At 40.2% G+C, this 21,810-nt stretch overlaps 1 protein-coding gene across 1 annotated transcript; it reads right to left on the bottom strand.

Moving 5' to 3' along the window:
* Window positions 1-1,647: 1,647 nt before the first annotated feature.
* On the bottom strand, window positions 1,648-18,715 carry LOC108667201 (PAN2-PAN3 deadenylation complex subunit pan3). Its single transcript, XM_047884178.1, is given in 14 exon segments — window positions 1,648-2,062; window positions 9,255-9,319; window positions 9,466-9,549; window positions 9,835-9,913; window positions 10,735-10,863; window positions 11,190-11,401; window positions 11,811-11,924; window positions 13,260-13,372; window positions 14,662-14,829; window positions 15,998-16,199; window positions 16,273-16,695; window positions 17,090-17,392; window positions 18,060-18,161; window positions 18,552-18,715. Coding segments are annotated over 14 exon segments (2,547 nt in total). The 5' UTR covers window positions 18,690-18,715.
* Between the last annotated feature and the right edge of the window lie 3,095 nt (window positions 18,716-21,810).

Here is a 21,810-nt window from a genome sequence, read left to right as displayed (position 1 = left end):
CCTGAGGAGATACATTCTACCCAGCAGCTGAAAGAAGGGCTGTTACTTTAGGAAAATAATGAAAGACCGTTAAACCCTGCATAAAATGCTATTACAACAGGCAAACTGAATAAACGATATCGATCCCCGCAAATGAATGAAACTCCATAAAACCAAGAAAATTGAAGAAAGGCCAATAAACCCCAAATGAATGAAAGGGCATTGATCGATGGAGTGGAAGAAAGGTTATTAAATACCGCAACTAAAAGAAATATATCTTATATCTAATGTTCTAAATCCATAAACGAGACGTTCCCAAAAAGTAAGATGCAGCGAACTCAGCGGCAAGCCTTCCAGGAACTTTGCGAAAGCTTTATAATAATTTCTTTGATTGAGAAGTGAACGAGCGATGATGCTCCACTACAGGCGAGCCTACAGATCATAGGAAGATAAACAAGGATAATAAAACGCTGTTTTGTTCGCCTTCTATTTAAACTTAAGAATATTATACAAAAAATATACGTCCTGGAAAGGACAGGCCATATAGGAATTTTCCGAGCTAATAAATTAGAGATGTTGCGGTGGCGAAACGACGCCTCCTCAACATCTATGATGGGTGCCGGGCAAACCATAACATTTTGACCCCAACACACGTCTTAATAAAAGATCCCTACAACATTGACATTTATTACACACACAAGGTCCGACTACAAAAATATAGTGAATATAATTTATAATTGTTCAATGTACAGCCACGTAATTCATACCGATCAACCTAAGGGCGATTAGGTCTCGAGCGCCGAGACTTACGAGACACGGTAAAGAACACTCTCTTCAACACGCTCAGCTGTCTCATTCATCACATGTTCTCATGCATCACACGCACACGCTAACCCGCCTCATTCATCACACACTCATCTGCCTCGTGCATCACAGCATCAAATAGCATCAAATGTAGTGCATATTAATTAGCCAATTGTATATTACATATTAATTAGCCAATTATATAGTAACTTCAATGACTGAATTTCTCATGAAGATAATCTCAAATTGATAGTTCGTTGTAACACAAATCAAGGTTTTAAACTTAGTAATGAAGATAAAATTTTACTTTGGTAAACATTAAGCTTATATATTGGCAACATCACCCACAGAAGAAATCTGACCAAGCGTGAGCGACAGGACTGGCAGCCGCGGACACAAATCGAAAAAAAAAACTTTCGTAACCAATACCGGTCATTCACCGAATCTTACGTGTGATAGTTATTATTGGAGGTAATTGTTGATTGAGATTATTTGAGTCATTATCAGTCATTCCATCTAATGAGGATAGACAATAAAATATTATACAGATTGTTAACAGAGCAAAGGAAATCATGACTGATTGTGTGCTATCGTACCCTGTTCGTTACCGACAGTTCAATTATTAACATTATAGTAACTTTGATACCGTAACCATTTTAAATAATAGATAAGAAAGGTTGAAAAACGGGATTTATAATAGTCATGACATATAGGCTACCGGTTCTGAAGCAAGGGCTCTGGTTCTTGCGTCTGGCAGAGCGGTGAACACGCGAACCGAGCTCTTAAGATGGCAGGGAACCAGCAAGAAACTCAACACTCACAGGCAGCAAGCAACGAAAATTATGACCTCAGGGCGGAACAATCTCAGCTGCATGACGCGCTCACAAGAATAGTGGAGTGGGGATGAGACAGTTGGAGCGAGTCGTGGAGTGAGAATGAGACAGTTGGAGCGAGTCGAGGAGTGGGGATGAGACAGTTGGAGCGAGTCGAGGAGTGGGGATGAGACAGTTGGAGCGAGTCGAGGAGTGGGGATGAGACAGTTGGAGCGAGTCGAGGAGTGGGGATGAGACAGTTGGAGCGAGTCGAGGAGTGGGGATGAGACAGTTGGAGCGAGTCGAGGAGTGGGGATGAGACAGTTAGAGCGAGTCGAGGAGTGGGGATGAGACAGTTGGAGCGAGTCAGGGAGTGGGGATGAGACTGGGTGAGGTCGAGGTCGCGTCTCAGCTGAGCGGTTCTCACACCCGCGAAGAACACAACCTTCCCCCCTCCCCCGCTGTGCCTTTAGCATAACCAGAACAACTAATAACTGACATAATAATACTCTAACCAAATGAATGAATACAATATATTTCACTGGTAATAAATTATATTACTATATAACCTAATTGAGAGATACAATTTGCAATTTATTGGCAAATTTTAAGTCGAATTGTTCGCTTAAATAACTGTGTTCGGCAACAGAAACTGCATTCAAAATCAAATTAAAAGTCGCTCGAAAATGACCAATTGAGAGGCAGAGAAACAAACACCATAAATATCAGCAATCATTCAACGATGAACTGAAAATAACCAATACTTCATCTCAATTACGAGGACGAATATTTGGCATGGTTACGACAAGATATGGCTACGCACGGTTACAAAAATATTATACATCATGGATCGTAACTTGCATCACGAGGCGCACCAAACCCAACCAAAACCCTCAGCGAAGAAATGCAGCAAAAATACAGTCAAGGCAAAAAAAAAAACAAAATTATGCGTTCAATTGCGGGCAAACTGTACCAATAAACAATCCATAACACAATTAACTGGCAATAAATTCAAGGCAGAAGTAGAAATTAGAACATGAACCGCATTAAAATATAGCGACACATAAAAATAAGAATATTAAGCAACTAAATTTAAAGCCCAGATCACAAGCGGACTTGAACACGCTCCTAAGACCCTTTACCGATAGCGTAATTTAGGCTATGAACATTTGCACGATAGGACGGACGCTTTACTTTGTACCTCTCGAGACGCGGCGGAAATAGCGAACTGGTGATATCTTAGTCTCCTTACTTACAAAAAATAGCATTTACGACATTCTTTAGTCTGTAGCTCGACTTCGTAGTATATATTATAGCAGGAGATGAACACGAGCAACATAACCGAATCGTCGGCGTCCACATGAATCTGGTCTCAGAAAATCATTGAAATGTGTGTCCAATACGAGATTTCCTCAAATCAATATTCATTGCAAAATACCCAATCACTGTATTGACGGTAAATGAACAATGTGTATAAGGAAAATAGAAGCAAATGAGTATTAAACAATATGAATACGCGAACAAATGTTCTCAGAATTCTCATCGCCGTCTCGCTGGGCCAGAGAAGAGAACACGATCAGAGGCCGACGCACCAGACATCGATGCGGGTCTTTGGGCAGCAGATCGTCAGTGAAGCCATCGTAACTTCATAATGACCGCCATCATCATAATTCCATACACTAATCAGTGCCTGGCGTTATCACCCGCCAAACATTATCTAAGTCTTCCACCGCTAACCATTTTGCAGTTTACATCAAGCCGCTTCCACCACCACAGACATCAGTAGGGATCTGAGTTTAATGCGGCGCTCGTTGGCTCGCGTCGGCAACATTGAAAACATGGAAACCGTTAGCTACAAGTAGACATACATGTGTTGAAAGTGAATACAGACATTGAATAGTTATTTAAATAAGGAATAAAATCTATCGGGACCTGTTATACACGCCACGACGGTACACACGGCACAAGAGCGGCCATTGTATACGGCAGAAGAGACGAGTGACATGGACGCGGTCAGCGATACTATTGAAGCGAGTGATGGCACTATGTTGTCTTTATCCTGTTGCTTTTAAGGATCCTTGTGAGTTAGCTATGAAAAATATTTCAGGTGTTTTGCACCTGTCAGGATGCTTGAAATGTCATGTTAGATTCAGATATAATGCTGATTGCAGTTTTCTAATAGATTTTACCAACCCCGTTGCTTTCATTAGTTCCTTATGTGGGTCTCGCAGGATATTTGTTTCCATCAATTACCTATTGTTGGATACAAGATACGACTGATCAGGTCACCAGCAGACTTGTCTGCCGGGGAGACCGTCTCCCAATGCTGGTATCAAGAAACTTTTCATGTTCACGGTAACGAATAAATTCTTTCGGTGACGAGTAAATGACTACGATAACGATTGAATAATTACGATAACACGAAAACGATTAATGATGTATGGAGTAGTTAAAACGATTGTGTGAGTAGCTACAATACGTGAACATTGGAAGGAACGAGCAACACTTACGATGTTCCAAGAAATTGCTCGGCCATTGGCCAAGGAGGAAAGTGGCGACACACCTGGTTGGCAGGCTAATGAATATCCAGTTAGAGATTAGAACATACAATGAAAAATATTTTAGATTGACGTGGCAGAAAAAAATATCTATTTCAAGGCGAAACCGAAGCACCGCGCAATTATGTTACAGATCTTGCAATTTACAACATACTTCTTATTAAATAAAATAGGAACGGCAGGGAATTTTAAAGTGAATGGAGGTGATTTTTAGCATCTAAACTTATCCAAATTTATATTGCGAACTTGTTAAAACATTGCAGTGAAATATTTTGTATCTGAGGATGTAATTTGTTAAAAAAACACGTAGTGATGCTGCAACACTTGGTGTTGGTGCAACACCAAATGTTGCTGCGGACCAAAAATTTACCCTCGTCACCCAGTAGGAAGCAACCTAGAGACGTCACCAAATTCTTTGAAATTTTACACAGAAGGAAACCGAATTTTTGCCGGAGGTTGCACCGTGCGAACAGGGCGCAGTCAGGTCAGACCAGCATCAGAGTTGAAGTCAGTATGCCAGTTTACTGGAACAATTAACGTTTAAATTGATCTTGCAGTATTAAAGTGCATCACACGATTAGCATAGTGCACAATGCACATGCAGCTCGTTCGCAAATACATTTCCAGTTCAAGGACGGTATCACAGTTATGTCCGTTATTAATTCACAATTTATGTATGATATCTCATAAACTAAAAAGCAAAGAAGCGATTGAATAATCCTGCCAAAATTAGGAATTATTATTATTAAAGAATCGACCTACCAGGAATAGTTGACGGTTCATTCCTTCAATATGTGCAGCAAGCTTTACGTTAATAAACTCAATTTTAATGCGATTCATATAATTACGCTCACTGGAGTTCACACTCGCTATGTTGTCAAAGAATCGAATACAAAATTTCTAATAAGAAAATAATTTCTGTAGGCGGAACTCTCGAGTGACCAAACGAAGAGTGGGGAATATCAGCGCGTCTATCCTAAACCACTCGAATACACACATGCACACAGTCACACACACACTCAAACATGGACACACACAGACTCGTACACACATAAACACATACACGCACACACGTGTACACATCTCACTCAGGCTTAACATAATTTGTACTCGAATCTTGTGATGGAATCAGAAGCCGTCGTAGAACTTCTACGTAAACAAGCGGACCGACACAGGCGCACGATATAGCAGGCTTAACATCAACACGGGCGCACGCAGCCCGAGCCTACCGCTGTGCACGGAGCTTCTACCCACTAAATTCAGCTGAAAAATTTACTTGTAAGAACCGAATATTATTCTTCCAAGGAAAACTGGCGATTCTGTGTAAAAATGCAAGAAATTTCATTGAAAGCAGCATAGAATTTTTCCTAAATTAGCTTTGGAGAAACTCGAAAGCCACCGGGACTCTTAGCAAGAGCTTAACCCCGAGGCTGGTAACAGCTGTGCATGGTCTCGCTCAAAGTTGGAACTGGACACGACTTATTGAAAATAAAATTACGAATAAAGATCAATGAATAAGAACACAGTTCAATCTTAATGACTAGCCTGCTCTCTCGATAGAGTTTGGGAGCCTACGTTCAAGAGTATTTACTTGGAGCAAGAGTCGAAAATTGCACGAGAATTGCAACTCTTCAGTTATCATGTGCAAAACTAGACGTAACTTAAATGGCTCCCTACGGAACCACTGATGGTATTATGATCTTTCCTCAACAACTCTTAACACTGGAACTACAAAACACGGAATAGGGAACTGGACAAGGCGTCTCAGAGACATCTAATTTGTACAGCATCAACGTAACTCACCACTTTGTCCACTACTTACAACTGCAACTGTCGCAGTGCTATGTGGCCTCACAGCACCACTGCAACTGTCGCAGCGCTACATGGCCTCACAGCACCACTGCAACTGTCGCAGCGCTATTTGGCATCACCTGGTTTGATCGCAGATAAAATAATCCAAAAATTAACCAAAGCTGAAAAGACGCTAAACCAAAAATTTTCAACGAATTTGAAAGCCGAGCTAAAGTCGGAGTCCACGAAGCTCGAAATGCTTGTTCACGATAGCACTATTGTCCGCCAGGGCAACGTTCAAATACTAACAGTCACATTTACCGCGCTACTGGCCTCGTCTATGGGCGCTGCCGGCCATGGAAGGACCCAGTAACCCTTTACACGAGGCTAATAGCACGATAGTCAGTCGCAGTTAGCATTTGTTTCAGTTGTAATAGCCGCCACTACTGGCCCCGTGTACAAGAAGTTTTAAATGTGGACAGCAGACTGTCTCTTGTTATATGAAAGCGACAAGAACAGCAGTTCTACGGCCACGACTTCGAGGGCTCCACATCACAGCGATCACTTCACGCCAGAGGGCAAAGTCAAGGCGCACGGAGCCCCTCTGCTGCCTCAAGTCGGCATTCGGTGGGAGTGCTAAGCAGTCCTAAACTAAAGAGCTAGCAAACAAAGTTGCTTCACTAACCATGGGAGTATCAAGCATTGAATGTAAGTTACAGAGTAATGTAAGTTACAGGTAGCAACAATGAATGTAAGTTACAGGTACTAACAATGCATTGCCGTAAGTTTGTTTCAGTAAGCGACTGCAGTTGGCGAAAAATATCAAAGGAACCGACCAGACTCATTAGAAACCTAAGCGAGAGTTGAAAACATTCAACAAAATTGCTCTAGCAGCCACTTTATAGAATCAAAGCGCGATGTGTGAACACAAGTGGGAAGAAAATTACGAGTGTAAGAAAAGCAATCTGCAAGAGAAAGAGATTGTCTCGTAAACACTGCGCTATAATAGAGCCGTGAGGAGAAATAATGTACGCTAAGTGAGGACGAGAATGAGAGCAAAGGCTGAATAAAGAATGATAATGAACATGAAGACGAGTTCATTACCATAGGCAAGCCTCAAGTTTCTGCTCTAGGCGATCCATAGGATCAACGAAGCGTCTAAGCCGCTAACTGTACAGACTTGTTCGCGCCGCCCGCAAACGCCACGTCTTTAATGGGACTATTTCACTCAGTATTTTGTATAATAAATTCTCTAGCGCCTACTGGCGGCCTTTTTCGCCGAACAAGGGAGGTTTTATATCATTAGAAGACAGCCTGAAGGACACGGCAACATATGGAGTCTGCGGCGCTTTAACAAAGTAGTTTTGTTAAGCAATTAGAAAGCACCACTGCCAGTCATGTCTACCAAGCGCTCCTGTGAAGTAGTTTTGCGATGAGCTTTTACGAAGCAATTACTCCTGCCCAACATTAAACCCAGATTGCCCAACAGCAGATGAATGCCCAGGCAAAATATACAGATCTATTATATAACCAACTATTTTATGATACATTACCCGGGATAGTGGACGCTTCCCAGGCGTCCCGCCTAACACTTCACTAAATACATTCAGCGGCTCTCAAAAGTACATCATTTAAACAGGAATTATATTACAACATTAATAGAACATTACTTAGCCACAATAACGGCCAAACTTAGGTCCACTTATCAACAGGGGATAGTTCATAGTAATCATTAATTTCTTCAATAATTTCTAGGATATTAACAACTACGGCAATTGAGGGAAAGATTCTCGAGTAAAATGTGCCCAAAAGATGGCGGACCAACTCTTCAACGAATACGAACAAGAACGAATAAATACACGAAGAGGCACGTGGCTCCCGACCACGTATAACTTATCTTATTCGAATTCTAGTTTGAGGTGCGATGTATGAATTAAAGACAACCTAACACAAATATCAACTTAAATGTCAATTTATAAAATACCATAGATATTGAGCCCAGGTTGAACCTGATTAAAATGACGAGTAGGGGATTTGTGCTGAAGGACTCTAACGGCAGAGAGAATTAAAAGACGCCATGTGTCGCATTAAAGCTTTAAAATGAATTCAACTTGGAAATTAGAGGAGAGAGAACCGGCAAAATATAGATTATAAGCGTCACATGTCAGATGCCAGATTAACTACAAAAATCGCCAATGATTAGGTGCCAAAATCAACAACCCTTTCCCCCCAGTAATGAGGAACCCATATCAGCCTCCCCCAGCAGGCTCAACAACGAGGTTCATTATGAGCCTAATGAGCCCAGCTGGGAAGCCGCAGTGCACGTTTTCCTGCTCCAGGCCCAGAGCTCGTGCAAGTCTTTCATTGTCTTTCTTTGACAAATTTCATGAAAAAAATTATCTAAATAAATTATTTTTTCCTAATTTATCAAAATAAGTAATTATTTAACTGAATAATTTAGAACTGAATAAATTTGTTGCACTATATAGCAGCAAAGCGATGCGTCACGGATTTAAGAATTGGAATAATTTTAGTTTCGAAGATAAATATGAAAAAACATGATCATAACCGACGAGCGGGATAGAAATTTAATTGAAATAACAAGGAGAAGAATTTGTGCGAGAATTTGAAGTAAGTACAACGTCCCGCTGGCATTCAATAATAATTTTTTTAATCAATTCAGCCATCAATCATGCAGCGCGTTGGAGTCCGAAATAGAGCAATCGGAACCTCAGCGCAGACTTGTCCCACACAAACCCGAGCACAGGCAAGGCAATAAAGCAACCACAATCCTTTATAAATTACGGGAAGGAATTTCACTCAAGACAACGCAGAGAACTTCCTGACGGGGCTTGCCCCTCATCGCCGCGTGGTTGCGTGAAAAACTTTCGTCATGATCTGCAGCCTACAAGCCGAGACCATTTACGGTCATTTCCTCCTAAATGACGTCGAAACAAAGTTGATAACGATTTTATTTCGTTAAAGCAACGTTTAATTAATGTTATTTCACAGTCATGCCTGGTGGGTTACGCCGCAAAGTTACTATAACGCCGCAAAGGACGACGTTGCAGTCGCGACAAAAGATCACCACGACATACGATAACGTTTGGGGACTAGGGAGCGCCACACACCGTCTTACTACACCTTTAGCCGATCAAAGTATTCACAGTGAGAAGCAAGCTACGAGTGTAATAATTATGGCAGCGATAAAAGATCGACTTATCATCAAACCTCTTACAGCCCAGCGATGCTTGACCGAGCAGTTGAAGGCATAAAACTGGTACTTGAAGTGGTGATGGATGGTGCATACCAAATGGTGATGGTGACCATAGGATCGTGTGAGGTACAAGCACTGATTGCACAGCACAAGGTGATCTGTACACCGAGAAGATCAATTCACGAGACACCAATTGCAACCTNGCCATTACCTGGTCAGGAGAGCCAGAGTGCTGCCATTACCTGGTCAGGAGAGCCAGAGTGCTGCCATTACCTGGTCAGGAGAGCCAGAGTGCTGCCATTACCTGGTCAGGAGAGCCGGAGTCCAGTTTGTTGAGCACCGACACCATGTGGCCGAGATCAAGCCACGGTCGCCCGTCTTCGTGGGTCTGCAGCAATGGTGAGGAAGACATGAATCGAGTGCCAATATTACATTGAATTAATTTAAATAACTTTTCACAAGAGTCATAGAAAAACTCCAGATATGCGTTAATTAACAAAGAAAATCACACATTTAACAAAGAAACTGATAATTAAAAGCGATCTGGATTTTGCAATATGCGAGTTAAAATATGTTACATATTGGCTCGATTACCTTCATTTGGGTGACAATGGGCGGAAATTAATAAATGCATAATTACTTTACTTATTAGAAAAGGATTAAAGTAGAGCACCTGGTAGAAGAGGTAGTCCCTGAAAAGCTTCAGCATGTACCGGTCGCCAGTCTCACACCAGTTGCTGTCGTTATTCACGCTGCAATGATTATGACGAGTCAATTCGATGGGTAACGCAAGAAATTACATGGCATGCTGCTTACTGTTTTGCATTCATCTGGTTTGTTTGCAGGATTTTTGGTGTAATATTAACAAATTATAATCAATGTGGCTGTAAGAATGATGATATAAATGACGGCAATAGAAAAATCATTGCCATATTGCAGAATACAAATAAAGCTTTCCATGCCAGGTTTCCGACTCAAGTAAAAAAAATAATATAGTAAGACAAAAATATTGAAGACTATTTGGTAAGAACATGTCCCCCTTAATATTTTAATAATTATGGCTTAGGTGATAATGTCCATGCAGGTCATTTTGAATGCAACGCAGTTAAAGGACCATGGGGTAAGCGAGCATCAGGTCTGGCAAGCACACTTTTCACCAGCATTAGTCCACAATAATTGTTCAATCTAGTTCTTTCTAGTCTACCATTTCATTCTATGTTTATTATCAATTCTACTTCGACTCTTTACTCATGACTAACATTGATGAGCTTTCTCAGTAATGTTGACGATCTTGTATGAAACAAGCCTACGGAGAATAAGAGTTACATTGTGCTCGCTCAGTGCCTTAAAATTTGCTCGGCATGCTCTCGAGTTCAACATGACACCATAGCCATGTTATCCATAAATTATAGAATAAATAGGCTTATTGAGAAGCAATATTACACTTCTGTACTGGTATACAATAAACCATGTGGTACTCCCCGAACAATTGATAAATGACCAATAAGTAGTACTATATAATTAGGATCTAGACTGGAAAAAGCTAAGATAAAAGAGGCATCCGCGAACTCACTGAGGTCTGTCCACGATGGCTGAAAGCTTCGTAATGAGACGGAAGAGACGGCCGTTGTGGAGCTCCTTGGCGAGCTCGCTCTCGTACATGTCAGCTCGCTGTGTGGCGCACTCCACGGCGGTGTAAAACCTGCACACCGCGGGCTTAGTCACCAGTTTATTAGGAAAACAATTAGTCAACAGCTCATACGATTATCAACTAGGTTTTCAGGCTTGGTCTCCAGTAAGCCATAACATCTGAACTAACATTAGTATTTATATCATTAGTCTTCTTAAATCGCAAGTTCGCCAAGAATTTGAAAGCAAAGAAAACGCCAAGTAAATTCATCATATCTTCAATGGCAAAGTTCTCATTGAAGATATTGTAAATTTCCTTGGCAATTTCTTAGCTATTTCATTCCTGCCGAACTGACAAAATCCCACAAAAGACAAGAAAGGTTCTGGGCCAGAAGATACCTGGCACCGATCATTGGCATGACATCATTGATGTTCTTAATGCGCAGCGGCGTGATGAGGCACAGGATGAGCATGGACAGATCTCTGGAGTAGGTGCGCTGGACAAGCTCCAGCGTTGACTGGATCTTATCTCTGGACAGCCCACAGCCTGGCATGCACGCACGCACCGCAACGCCCATGATGAGTTTGCCCAGCTGCACCAGGTCTTCTTGCTGCACAACAAAATTTAATTGATCTATAGCACCAAATTTGTCTGGTCACAAGGTCTTTCAGAAGGCTAACACAAATCAACTCAGTTCATCCTTAACGCAATAAATGCCGGGAGCATAAGGCCTTCCTGAGGCATAATATCCAGCTCACTTGGTCTCATGGTCTCTACTTAGCACTCGCCTGGTATATGAAATAGGACTGCAAGACATTGAGGTGTGGCAATAAGGGACTGCTCTATTAGATTAATATAGGAGGGACAGTAGACCTGTAGTACCCGATTAGAAGGACAGCAGAACCTGATTAGTAGAGACGGCAGTTTCTTTCATAAATGGAAGTCACGATTATGAGGACAACAGAGCCCGATTATGAGAGACTGCTGATCAGATGGGAGGGAGAGCAGTCCTGCCATACCTGATTATGAGGGACGGCAGAAAGAGGGTTTGCTGAATTGGCATCAAAGTTGAGGATGTCTAGGATGCCGCAGCCATTGATCCGAATTCTGTTATAGTTGTCGGTAAGAAGAACCTGGAATAAAGAAACATTAGATTAAATCACATTATTTTGCCATAAATATAACAAAATACGCACAACTCACAAAGAAAATATAGAAAGTACTTACGATTTTCTTCACGAAAGAGATAATCTAAGTCAAACGATTCGGACGATAAAAAAAATTGCGACTCAAAGCTCATAAATTATACACGAAGCTTGGGAGCCAATAGTGAAAAATTTGGAAGCAAGACTAACACAGAACCCTTGCGAAACTTTCATCACATTGATTTTGTCCAACACAGGGACAATAACAGATATTTTTCTGCTTCGAAAGATGACAGCGTGCAAGTTAGTTAGTTTAGTGGCCAAATGTTCACTAGCGCTTCAGCTATTTAGCTATCTTGCACCGAAAGTCAAGATGAACATCTCCATAAAGGTGGAAGTGGAAGGTCTCAATTATTCATCACCCACAAGGGGCGGAAGTCTCAGATGTCCAGCCCGCTGAAGCTGGCTCGAAAGAAGCTGCGTTAGCATCTCAAAGAGACGAAGTGACAAGGAGGGACAGGTGACAAGGAGGGACAAATGACAAGGAGGGACAGGTGACATCAGCCATTGATCCGAATTCTGTTATAGTTGTCGGTGAGAAGAACCTGAAATACAGACACATTTGAGTAAATCACATACATCATTTTGTCAGAAACATATCAGAGTAAATCACATCATTTTGCCATAAATATAGCAAAATACGCACAACCCATGAATAAAATATAGAAAGTACTTAGAGATTTTCTTCAAGACAGAAATAATCTAAGTCAAACAATTCAGATGATAAAAAAAAGTTGCAAGTTAAAGCTCGCAAAAAACACAGGAAGCTTGAAAGCTAATAGAGAACAATTTTGAAGCAAGACTAACACAAAACCCTTGCATAATTTTCACCACTTTTATTTTGTCCAAATCCGGGACAATAACAGATATTTTTCAGCTTCGACAGATGACAGCCTGCAAGTGCTTCAAGAAACAAGCAAATAATGTTGAGCTCTGTTGAGTGGCACAAAATTTGACTTCTAGAGTCGTTCAAGTTTCTATCTACTATCAGAAGATACAAAGAACATGATGCTGTTAGATGATGAGGAACAGTGATGAGCTCTGATTATAAAGGATCACTTTTTGTTAGTGTTGACAAACATAGAACTTTTTGGGAGTGTAATAAAGTTGACAAACATAGTTCTAGGAACTATGTTCATTGATCAATTTGTATTCTTGTCATTCAATTCATGTATCATAGTAATCAGCTGATTTTCAAAATCCTTTATAATAAATATGATTTATAGACTATAACTGAAGATAGCATTGGTTTAAGGCGCTCACCTTTGAAGGGTCCAACATACGGCAGGCGAGGCCCCCATTGTGGATCACCCTCACGGCTCCCGTGAGTTGGATGATAAAACTCCAGAGAACTGCTTCACTCACCATCTCACGTCCTGCTCGAATACTGATGCCGTTAGTCCTTTCATACCTTCAAAAATAATAAAACATCAGCCCTCTAACATTAAAGGATTTCAATAAGACCTGAAGGATCAGAAGATATTGTTGATGTCACATGCATTAGATGAACAGTAGTAGCAGATATTGGTGGTTTGAAACCTAAGATGGAGAATAGAAAAACTAGTAGCTAGGAAGATTTTACCTCGTTTATAAATAGAAAAATAATTACGTACTCCACAGCATAAGATCTTAACAATGTCTTATTGCCCGTGTAGAAAAAAGTAGTGCAACCATAACAATCTTATCAATGTCACAATACCCGTGTAGAAAAATTAGTGCGACCATAACAATCTTATCAATGTCTCATTCTCGTGTGGAAAAAATTGGTGCGATGCAACGCATGGAGAGCAAACGAAAGCTTTACTCTCTCTTTCTTTTCAGAGCTACATGACGCTGTCATTGCTCAGTAATGTTTTGCTGCCTCAATAACAAAGGCTACCATTGTACTATCTACCTGGCACTTCTGTTCCAACATGGAAATATTCAAACATCGAGACAAAATAAATATTTGGCTCCACCTCCGAGAATTTCACTCTGGGTTCCATGCTGGGCACTACGACAAATTAACTGATACAATGGGAGCAACAACTTGTAAAATAATTAAAAAGTATGTGTGATAATAGAAGAATAGTACGGTACCACTTAACTTGCTCAAAAGCGGAGCATCAGAACGCTCTGTGATGTTGTGGGCAGCAACGTTTCTCTTAGTATTAATTGAAGAAGGTTTGCCCATAATCATTCTAGTCTTGAGCAGAAAATACTCGGCCTCATGCCTGGTAATACTAAGTTCCAAATAGTTATAAATTCAAGGGGCCGAAAATACTGAACCTAAAATTTAGAAATAATTTCTAAAAACCATATCATTCAAGTAAATATACTTTTGAGAGCTCTTGAAATGATCCACTATGAACTGCGTATCATCGCATTTGACGAAGTTTCAGAGTTCCAATCAGTTTATTTCATGAAATGTGCGTTTATAAATCGCGATGCATTATATTTGAGAGCTTCAATGAAGGCTCTTAATGACAAGCGCATGTAGATTGATAAATTATCTCCGAAGGCAAAATCGTTCAAATAAACGTACATTTGAGATGTCAAGCACGGCTCCTCATGAAAAACGTGCTTAAGTATCGTAATTAATTAGATCTGAGAGTTCCGGGAAATGTTTTGTGACTATTAAACGAATTTCACAAAATATAGATGATAAGTAAGGATAATTCTCAACCTGCGCCGGCGGCTGCGACGAGCGCCTGCTGCGCGGTCTCGGTGGTGTAGTTGAGGGAGGGCGGGGGCAGCATCGCCCCCTCCCAGCCTGGCTGCAGGGGCGCGTTGCTGCTGAAGCGCGAGGCTAGTGTCTCCGCCCCGGGGTGATAGTCCAGCACGAAGATCATCGCTGCACACACATGCCATAGTCAACCAGCAGCTGGACTGTGTACCAGCACACTATAGTCCAGCACGAAGATCATCGCTGCACACACATGTTATAGTCAACCAGCAGCTGGACTGTGTACCAGCACACTATAGTCCAGCACGAAGATCATCGCTGCACACACATGCCATAGTCAACCAGCAGCTGGACTGTGTACCAGCACACTATAGTCCAGCACGAAGATCATGGCTGCACACACATGTTATAGTCAACCAGCAGCTGGACTGTTTACCCAGCACACTTCACACAAGCAGCCATGCACTTCTTGCCCCTACATGGGTCATCCCGACCCAGTTTGGACTATTTAGACGAAATGACTCGCAAATTTCTCTGAATGTAACTTGCAAAGCCCTGGCAAAATTTCGTAGGTCATATCACTGTGCTTAGTTAATTCCTACTTATCCGATCATCATGAAAAAATTAAGTAAATTATAAGAGAGAAGGTTTAGTAAAGCCGTAATATTAACTATGTACTAGGTAATTAGCAGAACACGCAGAATACGGTATGTATAATTCGGATATGTGTGTGCTGTCTGGCCGACCTAACATTAGTCATGAGCAGCTGTTTACGCGTGCGCGGTTAAGACCAACCCCAACTTCACAGCCTGCATCTATCTTTTTCATGGACGCAGAATTTCGCTGCCTTGATATGATGGTTTCATGAATGTCAGAGCGTACATACCACTCATGGCAAATTGACTACAATAATTCCCAAGTCTTAAACACAACAAGCAAGAGATTATTATCCAGACTCACTGACCCTTCCCATGCTCGTCCCATGCATGCCGCTCCCAGGAGCTTTAGAAAATTTATTCATTACAACCTTAAAATGCCGACCCCCACCAACAATTTTCTGCTACTAGCCTCGACATGAATTGCTGTCGTTAATTATCCATCGGAAAAGCTCGAGGCATCAATGACGTCATCATGTTACATATCTAGGAATAAGTTGCTTTTAGTCAGACAAAACCCTGCAATGCTACCTTCTTATATTTGAGAGAAAGACCTTTAATGCCACCATGACTTATTGTAAGACTATAGAAATGGAGAAATAATCGAGACTTGCAGTTCAACCCAAAGATTTTAATGGTGAAGACCGTCCTATGAAGACTGACAAGTAATCAAGACTCACAGTTGTCACCGAAGACTTTAGTGGTAAAAACCTCCCTAAGTTGTACAAGGCCGGAATGCTGGAGCTTCTTCCACATGTCGACGATCTGCGTTACTTTGACGTTATTGAGGCGGTAGCTGTGGATGCGGTACAGACAATACTGGATGCCGCTCTTGCAGTGAGTCGCCTGCAACAAACAATATATCAGTGTCCATTGTTCTCGCTGCCCTGGGAAAATGATATCAAACTAAGAATTATCGACTAGTACCACTAGATCATAGGAGTGTGAGCCAAACTTTATTTCAAGTTGTACTGGGAACATCAGATGGTTTCTAACAGACAGACGTAACATATGGCGGCAGCTGCGCCATGGCGAGCGTCTGGCGCTCTAGCAGCTGCCGGCGCAGTTCGTCATGGAGGAAGAAGTGAGGGGCGGCGGTGTGCGTGCGCAGGTGGTGGATGTGCGCGGGCGTTGGGGGCGCCATACTGTAGGGGGACAGCGCCAGCAGGTGGTGGTCGGTGCCACTGCTGCTGCTGGGAAGGCACTTGCTGCCGGTGCCAGTAACGCCGCCGTTGCTGAGCACTGATGAAGAGGATATGCTGCCGCCGCCACCCACAGTTGCTAGCGTGCCACCGCCGTTGCTGCTGCCACCTGTGCTCGCTGCCATCGCAGCCATCTCTTGTGCTGTGTAGAAATATGTTGTCCCGCCGATGTGTTCCTGTAATTAAGCAGTTCATTACAGTTGCCAGAATTTTTCAGATGACGACCGAGTCTTCAAAATTATTAGAACTACTGAAGAAATTGTTTATTGAAACTAGGGAGCATATATTGTAATGTGACAGTTTTACAATTTATCAATGCCATTTTGGCGTGCTCACCCAAAAAATCTTTCTCCACAAAGAATGTTTACAAAAGGCTTGAAAAGAAGTTCACTAGTTAAAAATGGAAGTTTATTTGTTTTCAAGAAGATATTATAAATTCAGTCATAGCAAGATTTAAATAAACACTGTGTTTACATTGGCTTATAAAAATACAAGCCATATTTACTTTCAAAAGAAATTGAATGATTATAGCTAGATAATTATTGCAAAAATCAAATTAAAAATCGTTACAATAATATAATGGCTGGGGTTGAGGGCGGCCGAGTAATGTAAGGTGGTGGGAGGCAGTGGGGTGTTGAGGGAGGGGTTGGCATAGCTGGGAGTGGCAAGGGCAGGGAAGTTGTGGGGAGCAAGTGGGTTGTTGTTTGTGTTGGAGTTTGAGGCGAGACCAGCCGCCCCTGAGAAGGCGGAGTTGAGGTGGCTGGTGGTGGAGCTGAAACTGTGGAAGGAAGGTGAGGAGGAAGAGTGTGCTAGACCAGAGGAGCCAAGGCCAAGAGACACGGCAGGCAGGAAGTCGCTGGCACCTGATTGAGCCTGTATGTGTGAAAAAATAATTATTGTACAGAAATGCTGTCTATTTTAAATTTTCAAGTATTTGTTTCATTTGTTATTAGTTAATAGGCCAAGAAAATTAATTGACCTTTAGTTGAGTCTGATTAACATTAAAGGATTCTTGAAACAAATCTTATTTGGGAAACACAAAATTAAATAAGTTTATAATAGAATTAAATGCATAAAGTAATCTAACATCAAGGTAAAACTTGGATAAAAATAATAACAAACTGAATGAAACTCATATACAAGACAAATTTTGTAAATTGAACCTAGTTCAAAAACTCAAAGCAGCATATTGTTGATTGAGAATTTAACCACAAATTCAGGGAAGCAAATTCATCTCTTTATAATTCTCATTTACATTTAGGAACAAATAATACCGGTACTTCTCAGTCTTGTACAGAAGACCACTTGCATTCAATGAAGAGATGCTGATAATATTCTTTATTTTAATATACCAATCTTTTTTGTGTAAAAAAATGAATAATTTTAATTATTAGTGTAAAATAATTTCATGTCACGTGATATTTTCCCCGTTTCTTCATTGAAACCCTATAATCATGTTAATCATGTAAGATATGTAAAAGTACATTATTCCAAAATGTACTGCCCGTTTGACATGACAAGCAAGATAACTGCAACTGACCTTTCTGGTGGCATTGTCAAGACTCAAGGCAGCAAGAGTCTTGGTGATGGAGGCAGCAGACTGTGGCAACACTGAGTTCAGGATTGATGACTGTTGACGGTTCTGCTCAGAAAGTCTGCCACTATTAAACAGATTTAGGAGGAAAAATATGTTCACTGAAAAATTTAGAAAATTTTGTTCACAACGACATTCTTGAAATAAGGAAAATAGGTGATATATATTCATACATTTTAGGGCATGAAATCAATATGATTCTCATCAAAAGTATTCTTAACATAAAGAGATTATAAATTTCATTTGATTTGGCTGCATGAAGTTGAAGATGATGTATGTAACCCTGGGTAGTTATAAAAAAATTAATGCCATACCACAACATGCACACCATGCTTTTTTTGTAGCTGGAACTGTACAGGAAAAATTTACTAGCTTCATGGCATGACATGAGATGAATGTAAGCTTTGAATACTATCTTCAACATGGATCTTGACTCACACTGATGTAAGAAGCAAGCTTAGACTCCTGAGGCAGGCCATTTAGATGGGCCAGAGTGGTGGGTACATTTGCAGGACCCAGAGCTAAGTTAGCAGATGGAGGCTGCATGCCCAGCTGATTCAGAAACATGGGGTCCATATTATAATCAAAACATTTGTAGCTCTGCAAAAATCATTAGTATAGGTATTAATAATTTTCACAAGTGCAGCAAATAGAATGTTGGATTCAACTAGCATAGGTAAGCAGGAGTACTGCTGTACTGGTAAGCAAGCCAAATGCATAAGGTTTCCAATGAGAAATGCTAGCAGTAGCTGTTGCTTTGCAGCCCTGCACTGGGATTAAATATATATTATGTACCGTACACAATGGTTAAAATGGTAACTGCTGTCTGTGTTAGATTGGAATTTTCCTACATTCCTATGGAAATGTAGGATAATGAATGAAATGAATGAAAATGCTGGTGAATGAAATCTTGCTGGTCCTAAGTGACCAATTTCATATGCATTTGGAAACTTGGGAGACAATCATATAGGTAGGTAGTTTATTAATAATTAGATAGGAGATAATTCATCTAGGAGGAATCTGGTGGCACTGAAAATGACTGTCAAGCTCTAGTGGCAGCTCCAAATTTTTCAAGGCAATGGTATTGCATTGGAGCTGCTATTATATTCTAAGCCAGTGCGTATGGAGATATGTTTGGAAACATGAGAGTGTGTGATAGAAATGTAGGTATAGAAATGTATCAATTTGGATTTGGAATGAGAATATTCCTGTAACACTGACACAGTCATCAAAGAACAGTTACAGTAGACTTTTTATTTACATATATATTCAAGTTCAACGAATTACTGTGAACTTCTTGAAACATAGTTTGTTTTTAGTATTTATCCATTTTTTGTCAGAAGTAAGAGTCCAGGATTGGAATTTTCCTACTTGTTCCTGAAATCTGGCAGCTCCAACTGGACAAATTTTTCAATACCTACATTTGGAAACTCATGGCCCAATCCTGCACTTTTGTTAACAATTAGATGGGAGTTAATTCATCTGGCAGAAATTTCATGGTTCCAGAAATGGCAGGAAAGCTCTAATTGCGGTCCTAATGGTAGAGGTTATCCATGCTTGTGTCAGACTGGCCGTTACATTATCACAAAAAATATGGAATGAAAATTTACAGCCAAAGCAAATCTAAATTTTTGAGATCATCTCAAATTAGCCTGATAGCCTCAATATCTCATTTGATGTTCATAACAGTAATCCATTAAATCACTTTTCCTGTTAAGTTTGTGTACTTACATACATTAAAATACGATTTTTCAAGTGTACGAATATTTATTTCCCCCCACTGTATATTCAAGTTCAACCAATTACTGTGAACTTCTTGAAATATAGTTTGTTTTTAGTATTTATCCATTTTTTGTCAGAAGTCAGAGTCCAGGATTGGAATTTTCCTACTTGTTCCTGAAATCAGACGGCTCCAACTGTACAAATTTTTCAATACATTTGGAAACTTGTGGCCCAATCCTGCACTTTTGTTAACAATTAGATGGAGTTAATTCATCTGGCAGAAATTTCACGGTTCCGGAAATGGCGGGAAAGCTCTAATTGCGGCCCTAATGGTAGAAGTTTTCCATGCTTGTGTCAGACTGGCCATTACATTATCACAAAAAATATGGAGTGAAAATTTACAACCAAAGCAAATCTAAATTTTTGAAATCATCTCAAATTAGCCTGATAGCCTCAATATCTCATTTGATGTTCATAACAGTAATCCAAAGCCAATCTTAGATAATGTGTAAAAATTGAAAAAAAAATATGGAGAGAAAACAATCATTAAGCAGATTTTTTCAAAAAGTGCAGGAAAATGTGCTCATTTGATTCATATTTTTTACAGAAGCAACTAGGATTCAACTATAGAAACTGTGAACGTGTCAGCAATATTTGGGCATTTTTGGTCTTATTCATCATTCATGGGTGGCTACTAGGAACTGGGAAGTGCTGGGCACTACTGGCTTCTGCTGGATTTTCAGGTTTTAAAAATTGAAAGTAATAAATTAACTCTTTTATTATAAAGGTGAATCATTTATTACATATGTCTCAACCATAGTGACTGCGTGACAACCAACAAAATTTTTCCAATTTCTAAGTCTATTTCTAATTTTCCAATCTACTTCAAAATTTTAATCAATGCTGGTTTGAGTGGTTTCCATCACCCACCCATGATGCTTTAATTTAGTCTTCAGACTTTACTGGTCCATTCATAGTTTCATATTCATAGGAATTTAAAAAAAAGGATCTAAAAAAGTAGCCTATTTTTGACATTATAATTTTTACAACACTTCTTTTTTAACTTTACTTCTTGTTGTTTGTTTGTTTGTCTGCTAAAAATCTTATAATCTGTATTTAACACACTTCTACCTGTGACCTGTCCAATTGATCTGAAAACTTGCACACTTGCATAAAGTCAGAAACAATGGGTGAATCAATTGGCAAAATAAATAATTTTTAACATTAAATTTTTTTATATATATTAACAAAAATTTAAAACTAATTTTTTCTAATATTTGAAAATAGAATTATAAATTCATAGTACAGGTGTAACATTGGACACACTGGATTCTTTGGCAGCGTCACCTTTAAAAAGGAATTTTTAAATGCATATTTATTACCTATGCATTTCAGCATTTATATTAGTTTTGGATAGATCTGATCAAAAGACCAGTTTTTAAATTTCCAGGATTTTTGAAGATGTTCATACTCGGAGCGTCAACGATGCTATCAGGGAGGCTGTTCCACATGTCGGTGACTCGAAGCAAGAAGAAATGTTGTCGCATGAATGTGTTCCAACGCTGTTTTTTTTATAGCCATGGCCCCTGATGTTGGTTCTTGTTTCAAATTCTAGTAATCCTTCTGGCACCTTGTATTAGCCATGAGTATACATGCAGACGTTGATACCTGAGGCTTGGAAGCTTCATAATCTTTAATCTTTCCTCATAGGACTTGCCTTTCAAGCCCGGAACCATAGTGGCAAACCACAGATTTTTTAGAATCAGTTCATTTTTAATTTCCGCATTTACCCAAGATTTAAATCAATTTCTTATGTATGTTGTATGGCAATGTATTTGTATGATACTGCTGGTATCCAGGATACTTTACTGGTCTTTTTATAAGACTCACAAGTGAACTTGAGGGAGAGTCTAAAAAACTCTCTGCTTTGCCACTATGCCCGGAACTATCCTTGTTGCGCGTCTTTGAACAGTCT

The sequence above is a fragment of the Hyalella azteca genome, unplaced genomic scaffold (assembly GCF_000764305.2).
Source record: "Hyalella azteca isolate HAZT.00-mixed unplaced genomic scaffold, Hazt_2.0.2 contig14797, whole genome shotgun sequence".
NCBI classification, from domain to species: domain Eukaryota; kingdom Metazoa; phylum Arthropoda; class Malacostraca; order Amphipoda; family Hyalellidae; genus Hyalella; species Hyalella azteca.
The sequence above is the reverse complement of the archived record's forward strand: the minus strand, read 5'-3'. Positions and strand labels throughout refer to the sequence as shown.